Here is a 20211-nt window from a genome sequence, read left to right on the forward strand (position 1 = left end):
ATGACTCCTTTGTCACCTGATAGACTATAACCCACTAGGTTCCTCTGTGTGTAGGATTTTCCCAGCAAAAATACTGGAGTGGATTGCCATTTCCTTCTCATGGGGATCTTCCTTACCCAAGCATCCAACCCTTATCTCTTGGTTCTCCTGCAATTGCAGGCAGATTCTACATGGCTGAACCACCAAGAAAGTATGTACTAGGCCTTCAATGTTCTTGGCAGAATTTCTACCTCTCAATTTTAATATCATCTTTATGTTTAAACAAATTTTGCTGCTGATAAGTCCCTAAGCATGTTGGACTTTTTGCCACGCCATGGACTATAGCATGCCTGGTTCCTCTGTCCTTCACTATCTCCCAGAGTTTGCTCAAATTCATGTTCATTTGTCCATTGAGTCGGTGATGCTTTCTAACTATTTCTTCCTCTACTGCCCTCTTCTTTTTCCTTCAATCTTTCCCAGCATCAGGGTCTTTTCCAAGGAGTCACCTCTTCAGATCAGGTGGCCAAGGTTTTGGAGATTCAGCTTCAGAAACAGTCTTTCCAATATTCAGTGTTGATTTCCATTAGGATTGAGTGATGATGGATGAATGCACTGGTATTGTGTCTGTCGACAATCAGCCTCCACATTCGAGCTTTCCTGTCTTTGGTCTCCCCTAGACCTTCCTCTCAAGAATATGAGGAACCACACAGAACTGAATGAGTTCATCCTACTGGGAATACCTCAGACACAGGGACTGGAGACTGTGCTCCTTGTCATCTTCTCATTTATTTACCTCTTCACCCTGCTGGGAAATCTGCTCATTCTTCTAGCAATTGTCTCCTCCTCGACCCTTCACACTCCCATGTACTTCTTCTTGGGACTCCTCTCGATTTTGGACATGCTGTTCCCCTCTGTCACCTGTCCCAAGATGTTATTTTATCTTTCTGGCCAGAGCCAAGCCATATCTTATAAGGGATGTGCTGTTCAGCTCTTCTTCTATCATTTCCTGGGTTCTACGGAAGGCTGCCTCTATTCTGTGATGGCTTATGATCGTTTTGTTGCCATCTGTCACCCACTGAGATATAAGCTCATCATGAGACCTGGAGTCTGTGTTGGTTTGGGCATGGCAGCTTGGTTGGTAGGTTGTCTTCAGGCCACCATCCTGACATCCTTTACCTTTCAGCTACCCTACTGTGGCCCCAATCGGGTGGACCACTTCTTCTGTGACATTCCTGCTGTCTTACCCCTGGCTTGTGCTGATAGCTCCCTGGCCCAGAGAGTGGGTTCCACTAATGTTGGCTTTCTGGCTTTAATGCTTTGGTTGAGTGTTTGTGTCTCCTACACACGCATTGGGATTGCCATTTTGAGGATCCGTTCAGCAGAGGACAGGCGGAAAGCTTTCTCTACCTGCAGTGCCCACCTCACTGCCATTCTCTGTGCCTATGGACCTGTAATCATCATCTATCTACAGCCCACACCCAACACTTTTCTCAGTGCCACGGTGCAAATATTAAATAATATTGTCTCACCCATGCTGAACTCATTAATCTATTCCTTAAGGAACAAGAAGGTGAAAAGCTCATTAAAAAGGGTATTCTATAATGTAGTGTTTACTGCTCTGGACTAAATTATGAGTTTTGTGAAGTATTTTAGATTTATTGTCTTTTAACATCATTCCCCTAATTCTTCTGATTTTTTTTTAATTTTACTGGAATATGTGCTTTATAATGTTGTGTTCGTTTCTTCTATGCAGTAAAGTGAATCAGTCATACCCACACATGTATTCCTTCTCTTTTGGATTTCTTTCCCAGTTAGGTCACCGCAGAGCATTTAGAGTTCCCTGTGCTACACAGTAGGTTCTTATTTTTTATCTATCTTATACATAGTATCAATAGTGTATATATGTCAGTCCCAATCTCCCAATTCATCCCACCACAGCCTTTCTGGCTTGGTATCCATATTTCTGTTCTCTATATCTGTGTCTCTATTTCTGCTTTGCAAGTAAGGTTGTCTATTTCTTTTTTGTTTCTTTGTTTTGTTTTTTAATTTTTATTTTGTGTTGGAGTATAGCCAGTTAACAATGTTGTGAGTTTCAGGTGAACAGCAAAGGGATTCAGCTATACATATACATGTATCGTTCTCCTACAAACTCCCTTTCCTTTTAAATGAATAAAGAGATAGAAAATGCTTCCTCACATTTGTCTTATTCACTGTTGTATCCACAGGACATGGACCAGTGACAAAGTAAGCACTGTGCATGAGTTTATTAAAAGAATGAATGCGTACCACTTAGTGCTTTAAATTATGGTGTAATCGCATATTTATTTAATGAAAACTGAAACATGATAGAAATAATTGGGATACAGAACCACCACCTACACTAATTTAAATATACATTCTCATTAAAGTTGAGAATATATGAAAACTGATCCTGAATGAACTCTAACCACTTTTCTCGACTCAAATCAGTATTGTGATGATTGGCATTACAAAACAATTAAATCAGTTTAAATCTTTCCTGTATCTAAAACCTCAGTATATAGCACACAACATAAAATTTTACTTAAAAATATGTGCCACAAATATATGCAAACATCAGTTCTTAAAATCTTACTCTATCAACAACACAATAATAACAAAAACAAAGAACTTGATTCAAAAAAGTGGGCAGAATATCTCAACAGATATTTCTCCAGAGGAGACATATAGGTGGCTAATAAACACATGAAAAGATACTCAACATTGCTCATTATTAGGGAAATGCACATAAAACTACAATGAGATATTACCTAACACTGGTCAGAATGGCCATCATCAAAAAATCTACAAACAATAAATGTTGGAAAGGGTGTGGAGAAAAGGGAACCCTCCTACCCTGTTGGTGGGAATGTAAATTGATACAGACACTATGTACAACAGTATGGAGATTCCCTAAAAAACAAGGAATAAAACTACCATATGACTCAGCAATCTCACTACTGGTCATTTCCCTGAGGAAACCACAACTTGAAAAGGTACATGTTCCCCAATATCATTGCAGCACTATTTACAGTAGCTAGGACATGGAGGCACTCTTTATGTCCATCAAGAAATGAATGGATAAAGAAGCTGTGGTACATATATACAATGGAATATTCTCAGCCATAAAAATGCATTTGAGACAGTTCTTATCAGATGGGTGAAACTAGAGCATGTTATACAGAGTGAAATAAGTCAGGAAGAGAAAAACAAAACCATATATTAGCATATATTTATATGGAATCTAGAAAGATGATACTGATGAACCTATTTGCAGGGCAGCAATGGAAATGCAGACATAGAGAACAGACTTATGCACATGGGAGAGGATGGGGAAAATGGGGAGAGTAGCATAGAAAGAATATACTACCATATGTAAAATAGCCAGTGAGAATCTGTTATATGACACAGGGAGCTCAAACTGGGACTCTGTGACAACCTAGAGGGGTGGGGTGAGGGGGTACATTCAAGAGGGAGGGGACATATATATACCTACAGCTAATTCAAGTTGATGTTTGACGGAAACCAATACAACATTTAATTATCCTTCAATTAAAAACAAATACATTTTGAAAAACAAACAATTTGATTAAAAGGGGGGTAAAGGACTTAAAGACATCCTGCAAAGAAAACAAGAAACATACAAAAAGATGCATAATATCACTGCTATTCAGTCAGTTCAGTCACTCAGTAATGTCCAACACTGCGACCCCATAGACTACAGCACTCCAGGCTTCTCTGTTCATCACCAGCTCCCACAGATTGCTCAAAGTCATGTCCATCAAGTCGTTGATGCCATCCAATCATCTCATTCTCTGTCGTCCCCTTCTCCTCCTGCCTTCAGACTTTCCCAGCATCAGGGTCTTTTCCAGTGAAAAATCAGGTGGCCAAAGTATTGGACTGTCAGCCCTTCCAATGACTATTCAGGACTGATTTCCTTTAGGATTGACTGGTTTGATCTCCTTGCAGTCCAAGGGACTCTCAAGAGTCTTCTCCAACACCACAGGTCAAAAACATCAATTCTTTGGTGCTCAGCTTTCTTTACGGTCCAAGTCTCACATCCAGACATGACTTGGAAAAACCGTAGCTTTGACTGGATGGACCTTTGTCAGTAAAGTAATGTCTCTACTTTTTAATGCACTGTCTAGGTTTGTCATAGCTTTTCTTCCAAAAAGAAAGTGTCTTTTAATTTCATGGCTGCAGTCACCACCTGCAGTGATTTTGGAGCCCAAAAAAATAAAGTCTGTCACTGTTTCCATTGTTTCCCATGTTTTCCTATTTGCTATGAAGTTATGAAGTTATGAAGTTATGGGACCAGATGCCATAATCTTAGTTTTTTGAATGTTGAATTTTAAGCCAGCTTTTTCACTCTCCTCTTTCACCTTCATCAAGAGGCTCTTTAGTTCCTTGTGTTATCTGCATATCTGAAGTTATTGATATCTGCATATCTGAAGCAATCTTGATTCCAGCTTGTGCTTCATCCAGTCTGGCATCTATCTTGATGTACTCTGCATATAAGTTAAATAAGCAAGGTGATGATATACAGCCTTGACGTACCCCTTTCCCAATTTGGAACCAGTCCACTATTCCATGTCTGGTTCTAACTGTTGCTTCTTGACCTGCATACAGGTTTCTCAGGAGGCAGGTAAGATGGTCTGGTATTCCCATCTCTTTAAGAATTTTCCACAGCTTTTTGTGATCCACACAGTCAAAGGCTTTGGTGTAGTGAATGAAGCAGAAATAGATATTTTTCTGGAATTCTCTTGCTTTTTCTATGATCCAATGGGTGTTGGCAATTTGATTTCCGGTTTCTCTGCTTTTCCCAAAACCAGCTTGAACATCTGGAATTTCTCATGTACTGTTCATGTACTGTTGAAGCCTAGCTTGGAGGATTTTGAGCATTACTTTGCTAGTGTGTGAGATGAGTGCAATTGTGTGGTAGTTTGAACATTCTTTGGCATTGAAAACTCAGCAGTGGCCACAGGACTGGAAAAGGTCAGTTTTAATTCCAATCACTGTCATTAGGGAAATGCATATCAAATTCACAAGGAGATGTCACCTAACACCCATTAGAATGGCTTTTGGGGGGAAAAAAAAAGAAGGAAAAGAAATGTGGAGAAATTTTGGAAACATTGTGCACTATTGGTGGAAACTATAAAATGGTGCAGCCACTATGGAAAGCAGTAAGGAAATTTCTCAATAAATTTAAAAATAACATTACCTAATTATTTGGCAATTATCCTTCTGAGTACACATTCAAAAGTTTCCTGAATACTCATAGCATGTTCAAAGCAGCATTATTCACAATAGGTAGGAAGTGGAAGTTATTTGTGTCCATTAACTTTAAATGGATAGTCAAAATATGGTATATACATACATGGAATATTGTTTCCACTTTAAAAAGAAGGAAATTGCTGAGAACAAGATGGTGGGGGAGTAGGTGGACATGGAGTACATCTCTCTCTACAGATACATCAGAAATATACCTTCACACAGAAGTGCATGCAGAATACCAGCTGAGAGTAGACAGGAGTACTTGAACAGTGGAAAAGAAGATACAGAACCATGCAAAACTCGGTAGGACAAAGGAACTGGGGGAAAAACAGGAGTGTTAGTAGGACTGGACCTGCCCTCGGTGGGTGGGGGAAATGAATCAGGAGTCCAATTCTGCAGCGTGGAAGCAGCAGCCATGGAAGCAAGGCAATATTGCTGAGTCACATGTAGAGGGTGGAGCCATACCATAGCCTCTCTCTCTACAGGCCAGAATCAGCAGCTGAACAATAAGCCTAGCTCATCCAATGTCTGAGGCACTGAACTACAGAGTAGGACCCCACTCAGGGTGCTCCTTTAAGTGCCTGTTGGACCGATCTACAGAGTAGGACCCCAGTCGGGGGGCCCCCTCTATGTGCCTGACGTGTAGAACAGCAGAGAAGGACCCCAGGTAAGAGAGCCCTCTAAGTGCCTGAAGGAGTGGAGCTACAGAGAAAGACTGGCCAAAGAGGCCTTCTGATCACCAGGTACAAGAGGCTTGAAGAAAGACTCTGAAAGGGCCATAATTCCTGCCGCGGAGGCAGTCTGTGTCCCTGCACACTTGGAGCTGCCAGGGTCCCCGCAAGCCAAGCAGCTGCACCACCTTCATGCTCAACTCTCTCTGGTGCAGAGCTGCCACAGGCCAAAAAAAAAGTCTTGTGTTTATGCACGCAGGGTCGCTTCAGTCATGTTCAACTCTTTGCCACCCTGTAGACTGTGGCCTGCCAGGTTTCTCTGTCAGAGAGGGGGTTTTCCAGGTAACAATACCGGAGTATATTGGCCAATACTGGTTGCCATATCCTTCCACAGCACCATATTTTCTACTACCCTAGCTACCAAACCCTCTGAGTACCTGGTGCTGCAAGAACCCCTGCATCCAAGCATCTGCACCATCTCCACACCTGGCCCTCACAGGGGCAAAGCCAAGCCCTTCCAGACAGCCTCAGGAGCTAAACCCCCGTGGACAACCCACATGCAGAGGTGGAAATAAAACCACAGTTTAAACCCAGAGGAAGTGTGACTAAGGAAGAAGATCCAAAACCTTCCAACCAGCTGTACAAGCGTCAGATTAAATCCACACAATCAACTAGTCAGATTCTGTGTCTATGGAATATACACAAAGTCATTGAGAGCTCCCACAAAAGAAAAACGCACTAGCTCTGATAGCTGTGGACATTGGAGGCAAAAATACAGAGGAGTAGGACCAGATTAGAATCTGAGCAGCCCCCACAGCAGGTACAGAGATCAGTACAGTGTTGGAGGAATCCTAGAGAGGTAAGGTGGACTGTGATTCCCAGAGCAGGAAAGGACTCTGACAGCAGTGACTCAAGAAAAATCTTTATTATTCTTATTTTTTGACTTGTTCTGTAGATTCTTTTAGATTTTTTCTTTTATCTCCCCCAGCCCCCCGTTGTAGTTGTCGATTTTATTAGCACTAAGAAATCCAATTAAGCTTTTGAACTTTTTTTTTCTTTTTCCTCAGTCACATTTTTTTTAATTTTTTTTTATTTTTTTTATTTTTTTAAATTTTTTTTTCAAATTTTATTTTTTTTTAATTTTATTTTATTTTTAAACTTTATATAATTGTATTAGTTTTGCCAAATGTCAATATGAATATGCCACAGGTATACATGTGTTCCCCATCCTGAACCCTCCTCCCTCCTCCCTCCCCATACCATCCCTCTGGGTCGTCCCAGTGCACCAGCCCCAAGCATCCAGTATCATGCATCGAACCTGGACTGGCAACTCGTTTCATACATGATATTTTACATGTTTCAATGCCATTCTCCCAAATCTTCCCACCCTCTCCCTCTCTCACAGAGTCCATAAGACTATTCTATACATCAGTGTCTCTTTTGCTGTCTCATACACAGGGTTATTGTTACCATCTTTCTAAATTCCATATATATGTCTTAGCATACTGTATTGGTGTTTTTCTTTCTGACTTACTTCACTCTGTATAATAGGCTCCAGTTTCATCCACCTCATTAGAACTGATTCAAATGTATTCTTTTTAATGGCTGAGTAATACTCCATTGTGTATATATACCACAGCTTGCTTATCCATTCATCTGCTGATGGACATCTAGGTTGCTTCCATGCCCTGGCTATTATAAACAGTGCTGAGATGAACACTGGGGTACACGTGTCTCTTTCCCTTCTAGTTTCCTCAGTGTGTATGCCCAGCAGTGGGATTGCTGGATCATAAGGCAGGTCTATTTCCAGTTTTTTAAGGAATCTCCACACTGTTCTCCATAGTGGCTGTACTAGTTTGCATTCCCACCAACAGTGCAAGAGGGTTCCCTTTTCTCCACACCCTCTCCAGCATTTATTGCTTATAGACTTTTGGATCGTAGCCATTCTAACTGGTGTGAAATGGTACCTCATAGTGGTTTTGATTTGCATTTCTCTGATAATGAGTGATGTTGAGCATCTTTTCATGTGTTTGTTAGCCATCTGTATGTCTTCTTTGGAGAAATGTCTATTTAGTTCTTTGGCCCATTTTTTGATTGGGTCATTTATTTTTCTGGAGTTGAGCTGTACGACTTGCTTGTATATTTTCGAGATTAGTTGTTTGTCAGTTGCTTCATTTGTTATTATCTTTTCCCATTCTGAAGGCTGTCTTTTCACCTTGCTAATAGTTTCCTTTGATGTGCAGAAGCTTTTAAGGCTAATTAGGTCCCATTTGTTTATTTTTGCTTTTATTTCCAATATTCTGGGAGGTGGGTCATAGAGGATCCTGCTGTGATGTATGTCAGAGAGTGTTTTGCCTATGTTCTCCTCTAGGAGTTTTATAGTTTCTGGTCTTACATTTAGATCTTTAATCCATTTTGAATTTACTTTTGTGTATGGTGTTAGAAAGTGTTCTAGTTTCATTCTTTTACAAGTGGTTGACCAGATTTCCCAGCACCACTTGTTAAAGAGATTGTCTTTAATCTATTGTATATTCTTGCCACCTTTGTCAAAGATAAGGTGTCCATATGTGTGTGGATTTATCTCTGGGCTTTCTATTTTGTTCCATTGATCTATATTTCTGTCTTTGTGCCATTGCCATACTGTCTTGATGACTGTGGCTTTGTAGTAGAGCCTGAAGTCAGGTAGGTTGATTCCTCCAGTTCCATTCTTCTTTCTCAAGATCGCTTTGGCTATTCGAGGTTTTTGTATTTCCATACAAATTGTGAAATTATTTGTTCTAGCTCTGTGAAGAATACCGTTGGTAGCTTGATAGGGATTGCATTGAATCTATAAATTGCTTTGCGTAGTATACTCATTTTCACTATATTGATTCTTCCAATCCATGAACATGGTATATTTCTCCATCTGTTAGTGTCCTCTTTGATTTCTTTCACCAGTGTTTTATAGTTTTCTATATATAGGTCTTTAGTTTCTTTAGGTAGATATATTCCTAAGTATTTTATTCTTTCCGTTGCAATGGTGAATGGAATTGTTTCCTTAATTTCTCTTTCTGTTTTCTCATTATTAGTGTATAGGAATGCAAGGGATTTCTGGGTGTTGATTTTATATCCTGCAACTTTACTATAGTCATTGATTAGTTCTAGTAATTTTCTGGTGGAGTCTTTAGGGTTTTCTATGTAGAGGATCATGTCATCTGCAAATAGTGAGAGCTTTACTTCTTCTTTTCCAATTTGGATTCCTTTTATTTCTTTTTCTGCTCTGATTGCTGTGGCCAAAACTTCCAAAACTATGTTGAATAGTAATGGTGAAAGTGGGCACCCTTGTCTTGTTCCTGACTTTAGAGGAAATGCTTTCAATTTTTCACCATTGAGGATAATGTTTGCTGTGGGTTTGTCATATATAGCTTTTATTATGTTGAGGTATGTTCCTTCTATTCCTGCTTTCTGGAGAGTTTTGATCATAAATGGATGTTGAATTTTGTCAAAGGCTTTCTCTTCATCTATTGAGATAATCACATGGTTTTTATTTTTCAATTTGTTAATGTGGTGTATTACATTGATTGATTTGTGGATATTGAAGAATCCTTGCATCCCTGGGATAAAGCCCACTTGGTCATGGTGTATGATCTTTTTAATGTGTTGTTGGATTCTGATTGCTAGAATTTTGTTAAGGATTTTTGCATCTATGTTCATCAATGATATTGGCCTGTAGTTTTCTTTTTTTGTGGGATCTTTGTCAGGTTTTGGTATTAGGGTGATGGTGGCCTCATAGAATGAGTTTGGAAGTTTACCTTCCTCTGCAATTTTCTGGAAGAGTTTGAGCAGGATAGGTGTTAGCTCTTCTCTAAATTTTTGGTAGAATTCAGCTGTGAAGCCGTCTGGACCTGGGCTTTTGTTTGCTGGAAGATTTTTGATTACAGTTTCAATTTCCGTGCTTGTGATGGGTCTGTTAAGATTTTCTATTTCTTCCTGGTCGAGTTTTGGAAAGTTGTACTTTTCTAAGAATTTGTCCATTTCTTCCACGTTGTCCATCTTATTGGCATATAATTGTTGATAGTAGTCTCTTATGATCCTCTGTATTTCTGTGTTGTCTGTTGTGATCTCTCCATTTTCATTTCTAATTTTATTGATTTGATTTTTCTCCCTTTGTTTCTTGATGAGTCTGGCTAATGGTTTGTCAATTTTATTTATCCTTTCAAAAAACCAGCTTTTGGTTTTGTTGATTTTTGCTATGATCTCTTTTGTTTCTTTTGCATTTATTTCTGCTCTAAGTTTTAAGATTTCTTTCCTTCTACTAACCCTGGGGTTCTTCATTTCTTCCTTTTCTAGTTGCTTTAGGTGTAGAGTTAGGTTATTGATTTGACTTTTTTCTTGTTTCTTGAGGTGTGCCTGTATTGCTATGAACTTTCCCCTTAGGACTGCTTTTACCGTGTCCCACAGGTTTTGGGTTGTTGTGTTTTCATTTTCATTCATTTCTATGCAAATTTTGATTTCTTTTTTTATTTATTCTGTGATTTGTTGGTTATTCAGCAGCATGTTGTTCAGCCTCCATAGGTTGGAATTTTTAATAGTTTTTCTCCTGTAATTGAGATCTAATCTTACTGCATTGTGGTCAGAAAAGATGCTTGGAATGATTTCTATTTTTTTGAATTTACCAAGGCTAGATTTATGGCCCAGGATGTGATCTATCCTGGAGAAGGTTCCATGTGCGCCTGAGAAAAAGGTGAAATTCATTGTTTTGGGATGAAATGTCCAATAGATATCAATTAGGTCTAACTGGTCTATTGTATCATTTAAAGTTTGTGTTTCCTTGTTAATTTTCTGTTTAGTTGATCTATCCATAGGTGTGAGTGGGGTATTAAAGTCTCCCACTATTATTGTGTTATTGTTAATTTCTCCTTTCATACTTGTTAGCATTTGTCTTACATACTGCGGTGCTCCCATGTTGGGTGCATATATATTTATAATTGTTATATCTTCTTCTTGGATTGATCCTTTGATCATTATGTAGTGACCATCTTTGTCTCTTTTCACAGCCTTTGTTTTAAAGTCTATTTTATCTGATATGAGTATTGCTACTCCTGCTTTCTTTTGGTCCCTATTTGCATGGAAAATCTTTTTCCAGCCCTTCACTTACAGTCTGTATGTGTCTCCTGTTTTGAGGTGGGTCTCTTGTAGACAACATACGTAGGGGTCTTGTTTTTGTATCCGTTCAGTCCTTGTCTTTTGGTTGGGGCATTCAACCCATTTACGTTTAAGGTAGTTACTGATAAGTATGATCCCGTTGCCATTTACTTTATTGTTTTGGGTTTGAATTTATACATCGTTTTTGTGTTTCCTGTCTAGAGAATATCCTTTAGTATTTGTTGGAGAGCTGGTTTAGTGGTGCAGAATTCTCTCAGCTTTTGCTTGTCTGAAAAGCTTTTGATTTCTCCTTCATACTTGAATGAGATCCTTGCTGGGTACAATAATCTGGGCTGTAGGTTATTTTCTTTCATCATTTTAAGTATGTCTTGCCATTCCCTCCTGGCTTGAAGAGTTTCTATTGAAAGATCAGCTGTTATCCTTATGGGTATTCCCTTGCGTGTTATTTGTTGTTTTTCCCTTGCTGCTTTTAATATTTGTTCTTTGTGTTTGATCTTTGTTAATTTGATTAATATGTGTCTTGGGGTGTTTTGCCTTGGGTTTATCCTGTTTGGGACTCTCTGGGTTTCTTGGACTTGGGTGATTATTTCCTTCCCCATTTTAGGGAAGTTTTCAACTATTATCTCCTCAAGTATTTTCTCATGGTCTTTCTTTTTGTCTTCTTCTTCTGGGACCCCTATGATTCGAATGTTGTAGTGTTTAATATTGTCCTGGAGGTCTCTGAAATTGTCCTCATTTCTTTTAATTCATTTTTCTTTTATCCGCTCTGATTCATTTATTTCTACCATTCTATCTTCTAATTCACTAATCCTATTTTCTGCCTCTGTTATTCTACTATTTGTTGCCTTCAGAGTGTTTTTAAATTCACTTATTGCATTATTCATTATATATTGACTCTTTTTTATTTCTTCTAGGTCCTTGTTAAACCTTTCTTGCATCTTCTCAATCCTTGCCTCCAGGCTATTTATCTGTGATTCCATTTTGATTTCAAGATTTTGGATCAATTTCACTATCATTATTCAGAATTCTTTATCAGGTAGATTCCCTATCTCTTCCTCTTTGGTTTGGTTTGGTGGGCATTTATCCTGTTCCTTTATCTGCTGGGTATTCCTCTGTCTCTTCGTCTTGTTTAAATTGCTGAGTTTGGGGTGTCCTTTCTGTATTCTGGCAGTTTGTGGAGTTCTCTTTATTGTGGCGTTTCCTCGCTATGTGTGGGTTTGTACAGGTGGCTTGTCAAGATTTCCTGGTTAGGGAAGCTTGTGTTGGTGTTCTGGTGGGTGGAGCTGTATTTCTTCTCTCTGGAGTGCAATGAAGTGTCCAGTAATGAGTTATGAGATATCTATGGTTTTGGGGTGACTTTGGGCAGCCTGTATCTTGGAGCTCAGGGCTGTGTTCCTTTGTTGCTGGAGAATTTGCTGGTATGTCTTGCCCTGGAACTTGTTGGCCCTTGTGTGGTGCTTGGTTTCAGTGTAGGTATGGAGGTGCTTGATGAGCTCCTGTCAATTAATGTTCCTTGGAGTCAGGAGTTTCCTGGAGTCAGGGTTTGGACTTAAGCCTCCTGCTTCCAGTTATTGGTCTTATTTTTACAGTAGTTTCAAAACTTCTCCTTCTATACAGCACCATTGATAAAACATCTACGTTAAAGATGAAAAGTTTCTCTACTGTGACGGTCACTCAGAGAGGTTCACAGCGTTACATGCAGAAGAGAAGAGGGAGAAGGGAGTTAGAGGTGACCCAAATGAAATGAGGTGGAATCAATAGTGGAGAGAGTGGGCTAGCCAGCAGTCACTTCCTTATGTGCACTCCACAACTGGACCACTCAGAGATGTTCACGGAGTTATACAGAGAAGAGAAGAAGGAGGAAGGAGACAGAGGTGGCCAGAAGGATAAAAGGGGGAAATTAAAAGGAGGGAGACAGATCCAGCCAGTAATCAGTTCCCTACGTGTTCTCCACCGTCTGGAACACCCAGAAATTCACAGAGTTGTGTAGAGTATAGAGGGGTTAGGGAGGAGATACAGGCGACCTGGTGGAGAAAACGGAGAGTCCAAAGGGAGAGAGAGCAGTCAAGCCAGTAATCTCGCTCCCTAGTGAAAAATGGGTCCTGAAGATTGGGTTCTTAAAGGTACAAAATTGGTAACAAATACATAAAAGCAACAATTTTAAATCTAGAGTAGAGTTTGGAATTTCAAAAATACGATGTTAATGAAAAGAAGAAGGAAAAGAAAGAGAGAAAAAACGAACAAAGAAAAACAAACAAGGTCTCGAAAATTATAAAGAAACTACAGGTACAAAATTGATAACTAATACCAAAAAGCAAAAATTAAAAATCTAGAGTAGAGTTTGGAATTTCAAAAATACAATGTTAAAAAAAAGAAGAAGAAAAATAAAGAGAGAAAACAAACAAACCAACAAAAACAATATCGCAAAAATCATAAAGAAAATACAGGTACAAAATTGATATCAAATACCAAAAAGCATAAATTAAAAATCTTGAGTAGAGTTTGGAATTGCAGATATATGATGTTATATAAAAGAAGAAGAGAAAGAAACAGAGGGAAAAAAAAGTCACAGAAATTATAAAAAAACTATAGGTACAAAATTGATAACATATACCAAAAGGCTAAAATTAAAAATCTAGAGTTTGGAATTTCAAAAATAAAATGTTAAAGAAAAGAAAAAAAAAAAAAAAACACGGTCAAAAAATTATAAAACATATATATGAAGTTTGCTGAAGAAGAAAAAAAATAGGGTCTTTTTTTTTTCAAAGTAATAGGTTATAAAAGTGAAAATTAAAGGACAATAGAGGACTTAAAATTTAAAAAAAAAGAAAGAAAGAAAGCAAGATTGGTTGTAAAAATAGTAAAAATATATGTAGGTCTTTCTCTGGTTTTGTTGTGAGTATTGTGGGTTCAGTTCATTTTTGGCTAGTTCCTTGGTCCGACTTATATTTCTCAAGATCTATAGGCCCCTTCCTATGTAGTCCGTAGTAACCACAGGGTTTTAATCTATGGCCTGTAGCTTCCAAGGCGTTTCCCTCTGTTATAGCTTCTTCTGTTTGCTGGTCTCTTCTGTGTCTGGTTTCCTCCCTGACACAAAGGGGACGGTGGAGGACACTTTTTTTTTTTTTTTTTAGGCTCACTTGTTCAGCCGCGCTGTGGGGAGGGAGGGACGGATGCTGCAAACAAATAACACTGGCGTGCGCTCGCAGTGCCTCAACCACACTGGGTCTGCCCCCGCTCACAGCACGTGTAGCCTCCCTGTCTACACTGCTCGAGCTCTAGGTTGTTCCGCCGGGAACAATCAGAGGCCGGCCCTGGGCTGAGCTCCCAGGTCCAAGCCGCTCAGGTTCAGGCACTTGGGTAGTCCTCAGAGGCACAGACTCGGTTGGGCCTGCGTTTTGTGCTCTTCCCAGGTCCGAGCAGCTCAGGTGATGAGGTGTTTGGCGAGTGCCAATGCTGCAATTTATCGCCTCCCCGCCACTCGGTTATCTGGGTGTAAAACTGGCGCACCTTCTCAGGCAGATGTTGACCGTCCAGACCCCCAAGAAGTTTCAGTTAGCAAAGAAGCCTGCTTACAGTTTTATAGATAGTGTCTCTCTGGGGCTGCGATTGCCCCCTTCCGGTTCTGGCTGCCTGTCACCGGAGGGGGAGGGTCTGCAGCCAGCTATCTCTGTTCAGTCCTTTTTTCCGTGCACAGGCCTGGTGGTGTCTTAGGTTAGGGCTGGCTTTTTGCGTGGTAGATATCCCACAGTCTGGTTTGCTAGCCCAAATTATTTCGCTCAGATAGCGCTCAGGACATTCGGGCCAGATTCTTACTCTAAGCGACGCAGCCCTCGCTGCGCTTCCCTGCCCAGCCCCCGCTTGCTAATGGCGTGTGCAGGCGTCTGCGCTGCTTCTCCGCTGGGGGAGTTACCGTAGGGCTTGCAATCTGCGATTTTTAATTGTTTATTTATTTTTTTCTCCCTGTTATGTTGCCCTCTGTGCTTCCAAAGCTCGGCACAGATTCGGCAGTGAGAAGGTTTCCTGGTGTTTGGAAACTTCTCTCTTTTTAAGACTCCCTTCCCGGGACGGAACTCCGTCCCTCCCTCTTTTGTCTCTTTTTTTGTCTTTTATATTTTTTCCTACCTCCTTTCAAAGAGTTGGGTTGCTTTTCTGGGTGCCTGATGTCCTCTGCCGGCATTCAGAAGTTGTTTTGTGGAATTTACTCGACGTTTAAATGCTCTTTTGATGAATTTGTGGGGGAGAAAGTGTTCTCCCTGTCCTACTCCTCCGCCATCTTGGCTCCTCCCCACATTTTTTATTGTCATAAACCGCTGCCTCTATATTGGGCTTTTGCAGTTCTGTGGACTTTTCCTCTTTTTTTTTTTTCCTTTTCTCTTTTTTTAATTTTAATTTTTAATTTTTAAGCCTATTATTATTTTTCTACATTTATTCATTTGTTTGCTTTTCCTACTGTTCTTTACCCCTTGCAGTTAATCTTCAATGTACATAAATCTTCTTTATCTACCTCTGTTTAACTTTGCATATCTATTCTTTCTTTCTTTTCTTTCTCTCCTTTCCTCTCAACATATTTGTTAGTTTTATCTTCATTGCTTTATTTCCCAATTGGCACCTTGCTTTAGTTATGTTTTCCAGTTTGTACTTTAATTAGTTTTGTTCTGGTAGATAAAATTTTTTGTTTCCTTTGTTCACTGGGTCAATCTATTGTACTTAATTTTTGTTGGACTGTTTTGACTTTGTTTATGGGTGTATATGTATATGTGCATATTCAGTCACACTTTCTATTGTTGTTATAAAACCTCTACCTCTACATTGGGCTATTGCAGTTGTGTGGAGTTTTCCTTTTTTTTCCTTCTTTCTTTCTTCTTCTGTTTTTTTCTCTTTTCTCTTTTCTATAATTTTAATTTTTTTAAACCTAATATAATTTTTCTACATTTACTCCTTGGTTTGCCTTTCCTACTGTTCTTTTCTCCTGGCAGTTAATCTTTAATGTATATAAACCTTCTTCATCTACCTCTATTTAACTTTGCATATCTATTCTTTCTTTCTTTTCTTTCTTTCTTTTCCTTTCAACAAGTTTGTTAGGTTTTTTTCATTGCTTTATTCCCCACCTGGCACCTTTCTTTAGTTTTGTTTGCCAGTTTCTGCTTGTTAGTTTTGTTCTTAGCTGGTAAATATAATTTTTTATTTTCTTTGTTCAATAGATCAATCTACTGTACTTCATTTTTGTTGGACTGTTGTCGCTTTGCTCATGGGTGTATATGTATATGTGTATATTCCATTATTTTAATTATTATTTGCCTGATTTTGTAACTATCATTGGTCCTGGGTTCATCTTTGGTTTCTCATTTTTGGATATTTGTTTTACTCTCCCTTGAGGCCATAACGAACCACTTGTGAAACCTTCATTCCTGACCAGAGATCAAATCCTGAGCCTTTGGAGTGGGAGCACTGACTCTAAGGCCCTACACCACCAGAGAACTAGCCCTAGGAAGTATCAAATAGTGAGAACTCACACAAAGAAAACCACTTGAATACAAGACCCAGCATCACCCAACCACCAGTAGTACCCCATACAGGACACCTCATCTAAACAACAAACAAAACAAAAATACAAACCCGTTCATCAGCAAACAGAAGTACCACCTCACTCAGCCTTGCCCATCAGAGGAAAAACAAACAAACAAACAAAAAGTCAGCACAAATATCACCCTATATGAAGCTCACACAAACCATTGAACCAACCTTAGGAGGGCAGAAACCAAAAGGAAGAAAGAATACAACCTTCTTCAAGGAAAGAATTCAACTTTCCTCAAAGCCTGGGAAAAGGAGACCTCAAACACAATAACTTTTTTTTTTTTAATGAAAAGGCAGAGAAATACTGCACAAATGAAAGAACAAACTAGAAACACAGAAGTCCAAATAAATGAAGAGGAAATAGAAAAATTACCTGGGAAAGAATTCAGAATAATGATAGTAAAGATGATCAAAAACCTTGAAAACAAAATAGAGAAAATGCAAGAATCAATTAACAAAGATCTAGAAGAATTAAAGAATAAGTATACAGAGACAAACAACACAATTACTGAAACTAAAAATACTCTAAAAAGAATCAATAGCAGAATATCTGAAGCAGAAGAATGAATCAGTGAGCTGCAAGATAAAATGGTGGAAATAAATTCTGAAGAGCAAAATAAAGTAAAAAAAAATGAAAAGAGCTCAGGACAGTCTCAGAGACTTCTGGAACCATGTCAAACACACCAACATTCGAATTATAGGGGTCCCAGAATAAGAACAGAAAAAGAACGGGTATGAGAACATTTTTGAAGAGATTATAGTTGAAATTTTCCCCAACATGGAGAAGAAAATAGCCAGTCAAGTCCAAGAGGCACAAAGAGTCCCATACAGGATAAACCCAAGGAGAAACATGCCAAGACACATACTAATCAAACTAACAAAGACTAAACACAAAGAAAGATTATTAAAAGCAGCAAGAGAGAAGCAACAAGTAACATACAAGTGAAACCCCATACACTTAACCACTGATCTTTCAGCAGAAACTCGGCAGGCCAGAAGGGAATGGCAGGATATATTTAAAGTACTGAAAAGGAAAAATCTACAACCAAGATTTCTGTACCCAGCAAGGACTCATTCAAAATTAATGGGGAAATAAAAAATTTTTCAGACAAGCAAAAGTTAAGAAAATTCAGTACTTCCAAACCAGCTTTACAACAAATGTTAAATGGACTTGTATAGTCAAGAAATACAACAGAAGAAAAAAGATCTGCAAAATCAACCCAAAACAATTAGAAAATGGCAATAGGAACATATATATCAATAATTACTTTAAATGTAAATGAATTAAATGTTCCAATCAAAAGACACAGACTGGCTGAATGGATACAAAAAGAAGACCCATATATTTGCTGTCCACAAGAAACCCACTTCATACCTCAAGACACATATAGGCTGAAAGTGAGAGGATGGAAAAATATATTCCATTCAAATGGGAAGCAAAAGAAAGCTGGAGTAGCAATCCACATATCAGACAAAATAGACCTTAAAACAAAGAAGGCTACACGAGATAAGAACAGATGCTATATAATGATCAAGGGATCTATCCAAGAGGAAAACATAACAATTGTAAATATCTATGCACCCAACATAGGAACATCTCAATACATAAGACAAACACTAACAGACATAAAAGGAGAAATTGACAGTAACACAATAATAGTAGGAGACTTTAACACCCCACTCATACCAATGGACAGATCATCAAAACAGAAAATTAATAAGGAAGCACAAGTTTTAAATGACACATTAGATGAGATGGATCTCATTGATATCTTCAGGGCATATCTTCCAAATGCAGAAGAATACACCTTCTTCTCAAGTGCACATGGAACATTCTCCAGGATAGACCACCTCTTGGGTCACAAATCAAACCTCAGTAAATTTAAGAAAATTGAAATCATATCAAGCATCTTCTCTGACCACAAAGCTATGAGACTAGATGTCAATTACAAGGAAAAAACTGTAAGAAACACAAATACATGGAGATTAAACAACATGTTTCTAAATATCTAACAGGTTACTGAAGAAATCAAAAGGGAAATCAAAAAATTTCTAGAAACAAATGACAATGAGGACACAACAACTCAAAACCTATGGGATGCAGCAAAAGCAGTTCTAAGAGGGAAGTTTATAGCAATACATTCCTACCTCAAGAAACAAGAAAAACATTGAATAGACAACCTAACTTCACACCTAAAACAACTGGAAAAAGAAAAAAAAATTAGTAGAAGGAAAGAAATCATAAAGATCCAAGCAGAAAGAAATGAAAAATAAATTAAAAAAAAACAATAGTAAAGATTAATAAAACTAAAAATTGGTTCTTTGAGAAGGTAAAAAAAATTGACAAGCCCTTAGCAGACTCGTCAAGGAAAAAAAGAGAGAAGAATGAAATCAACAAAATTAGAAGTGAAAAAGGAGAGGTTACAACAGACAAGGCAAAAATACAAAGGATTATAAGAGACTATTATGAACAACTACATGGCAATAAAATAGATAACCTGGAAGAAATGGACAGATTCTTAGAAAAGTTCAATCTCCCAAGACTGAACCAGGGAGAAGTAGAAGTTATGAACAACCCAATAACAAGCACTGAAATTGAAGCTGTGATCAAAACTCTCCCAAAAAAAAAAACCAAAATCCCAGGACCATATGGCTTCACAGGAGAATTCTGTCAAACATTTAGAGAAGAGCTAATGCCTATCCTTCTAAAACTCTTTCAAAAAATTGCAGAAGGATCACTTCTAATTTCATTCGACAAGGCCACCATCACCCTGATACAAAGACCAGACAAAGACAACACGCAAAAAAAGAAAACTACAGGCCAATATCACTGATGACCATAGATGCAAAAATCCTCAACAAAATTTTAGCAAACAGAGTTCAGCAACACATCAAAAAGCTCATACACCATGATCAAGTTGGGTTTATTCTAGGGATACAAGGATTCTTCAGTATATGGAAATCAATCAATGTGATACACCATATTAACAAATTGAAACATAAAAACCATATGATCATTTCAATAGATGCAGAAAAAGCCTTTGATAAAATTCAGCACCTATTTATGATTAAAACTCTTCAAAAAATGGGCATAGAAGGAACCTATCTCAACATAATAAAGGCCATATATGATAAACCTACAGCAAACTTTGTTCTCAATGGTGAAAAACTGAAAGCACTCCCCCTAAGATCAAGAACAAGACAAAGGTGTCCACCTTCACCACTATTATTCAACATAGTTCTGGAAGTCCTAGCTACAGCAATCAGAAAAAGAAATAAAAGGAATCCAGACCAGAAAAGAAGTAAAGCTCTCACTGTTTGCAGCTGACATGATACTACACATAGAAAACCCTAAAGATAGTATCAGAAAATTACTAGAGCTAATCACTGAATTTAGCAAAGCTGCAGGATACAAAATCAATATACAGAAATACTTGCATTTCTATATACTAACAATGAAAAATCAGAAAGAGCAATTAAGAAATCAATCCCACTCACCATTGCAAAAAAAAAGTATTATATATATAGGAATAAGATGAAAGAACTG

The 20211-nt window shown here is 38.4% G+C and overlaps 1 protein-coding gene across 1 annotated transcript; it reads left to right on the forward strand.

The window, feature by feature from the left end:
- Window positions 1-673: 673 nt before the first annotated feature.
- Window positions 674-1606, forward strand: LOC129654196 (olfactory receptor 148-like). Its single transcript, XM_055583732.1, has one exon. The coding sequence runs from the start codon at window positions 674-676 to the stop codon at window positions 1604-1606; it is 933 nt and encodes a 310-aa protein (XP_055439707.1).
- The last annotated feature ends 18605 nt before the right edge of the window (window positions 1607-20211 follow it).

This window comes from Bubalus kerabau, chromosome 5, assembly GCF_029407905.1.
Source record: "Bubalus kerabau isolate K-KA32 ecotype Philippines breed swamp buffalo chromosome 5, PCC_UOA_SB_1v2, whole genome shotgun sequence".
Lineage (NCBI taxonomy): Eukaryota > Metazoa > Chordata > Mammalia > Artiodactyla > Bovidae > Bubalus > Bubalus kerabau.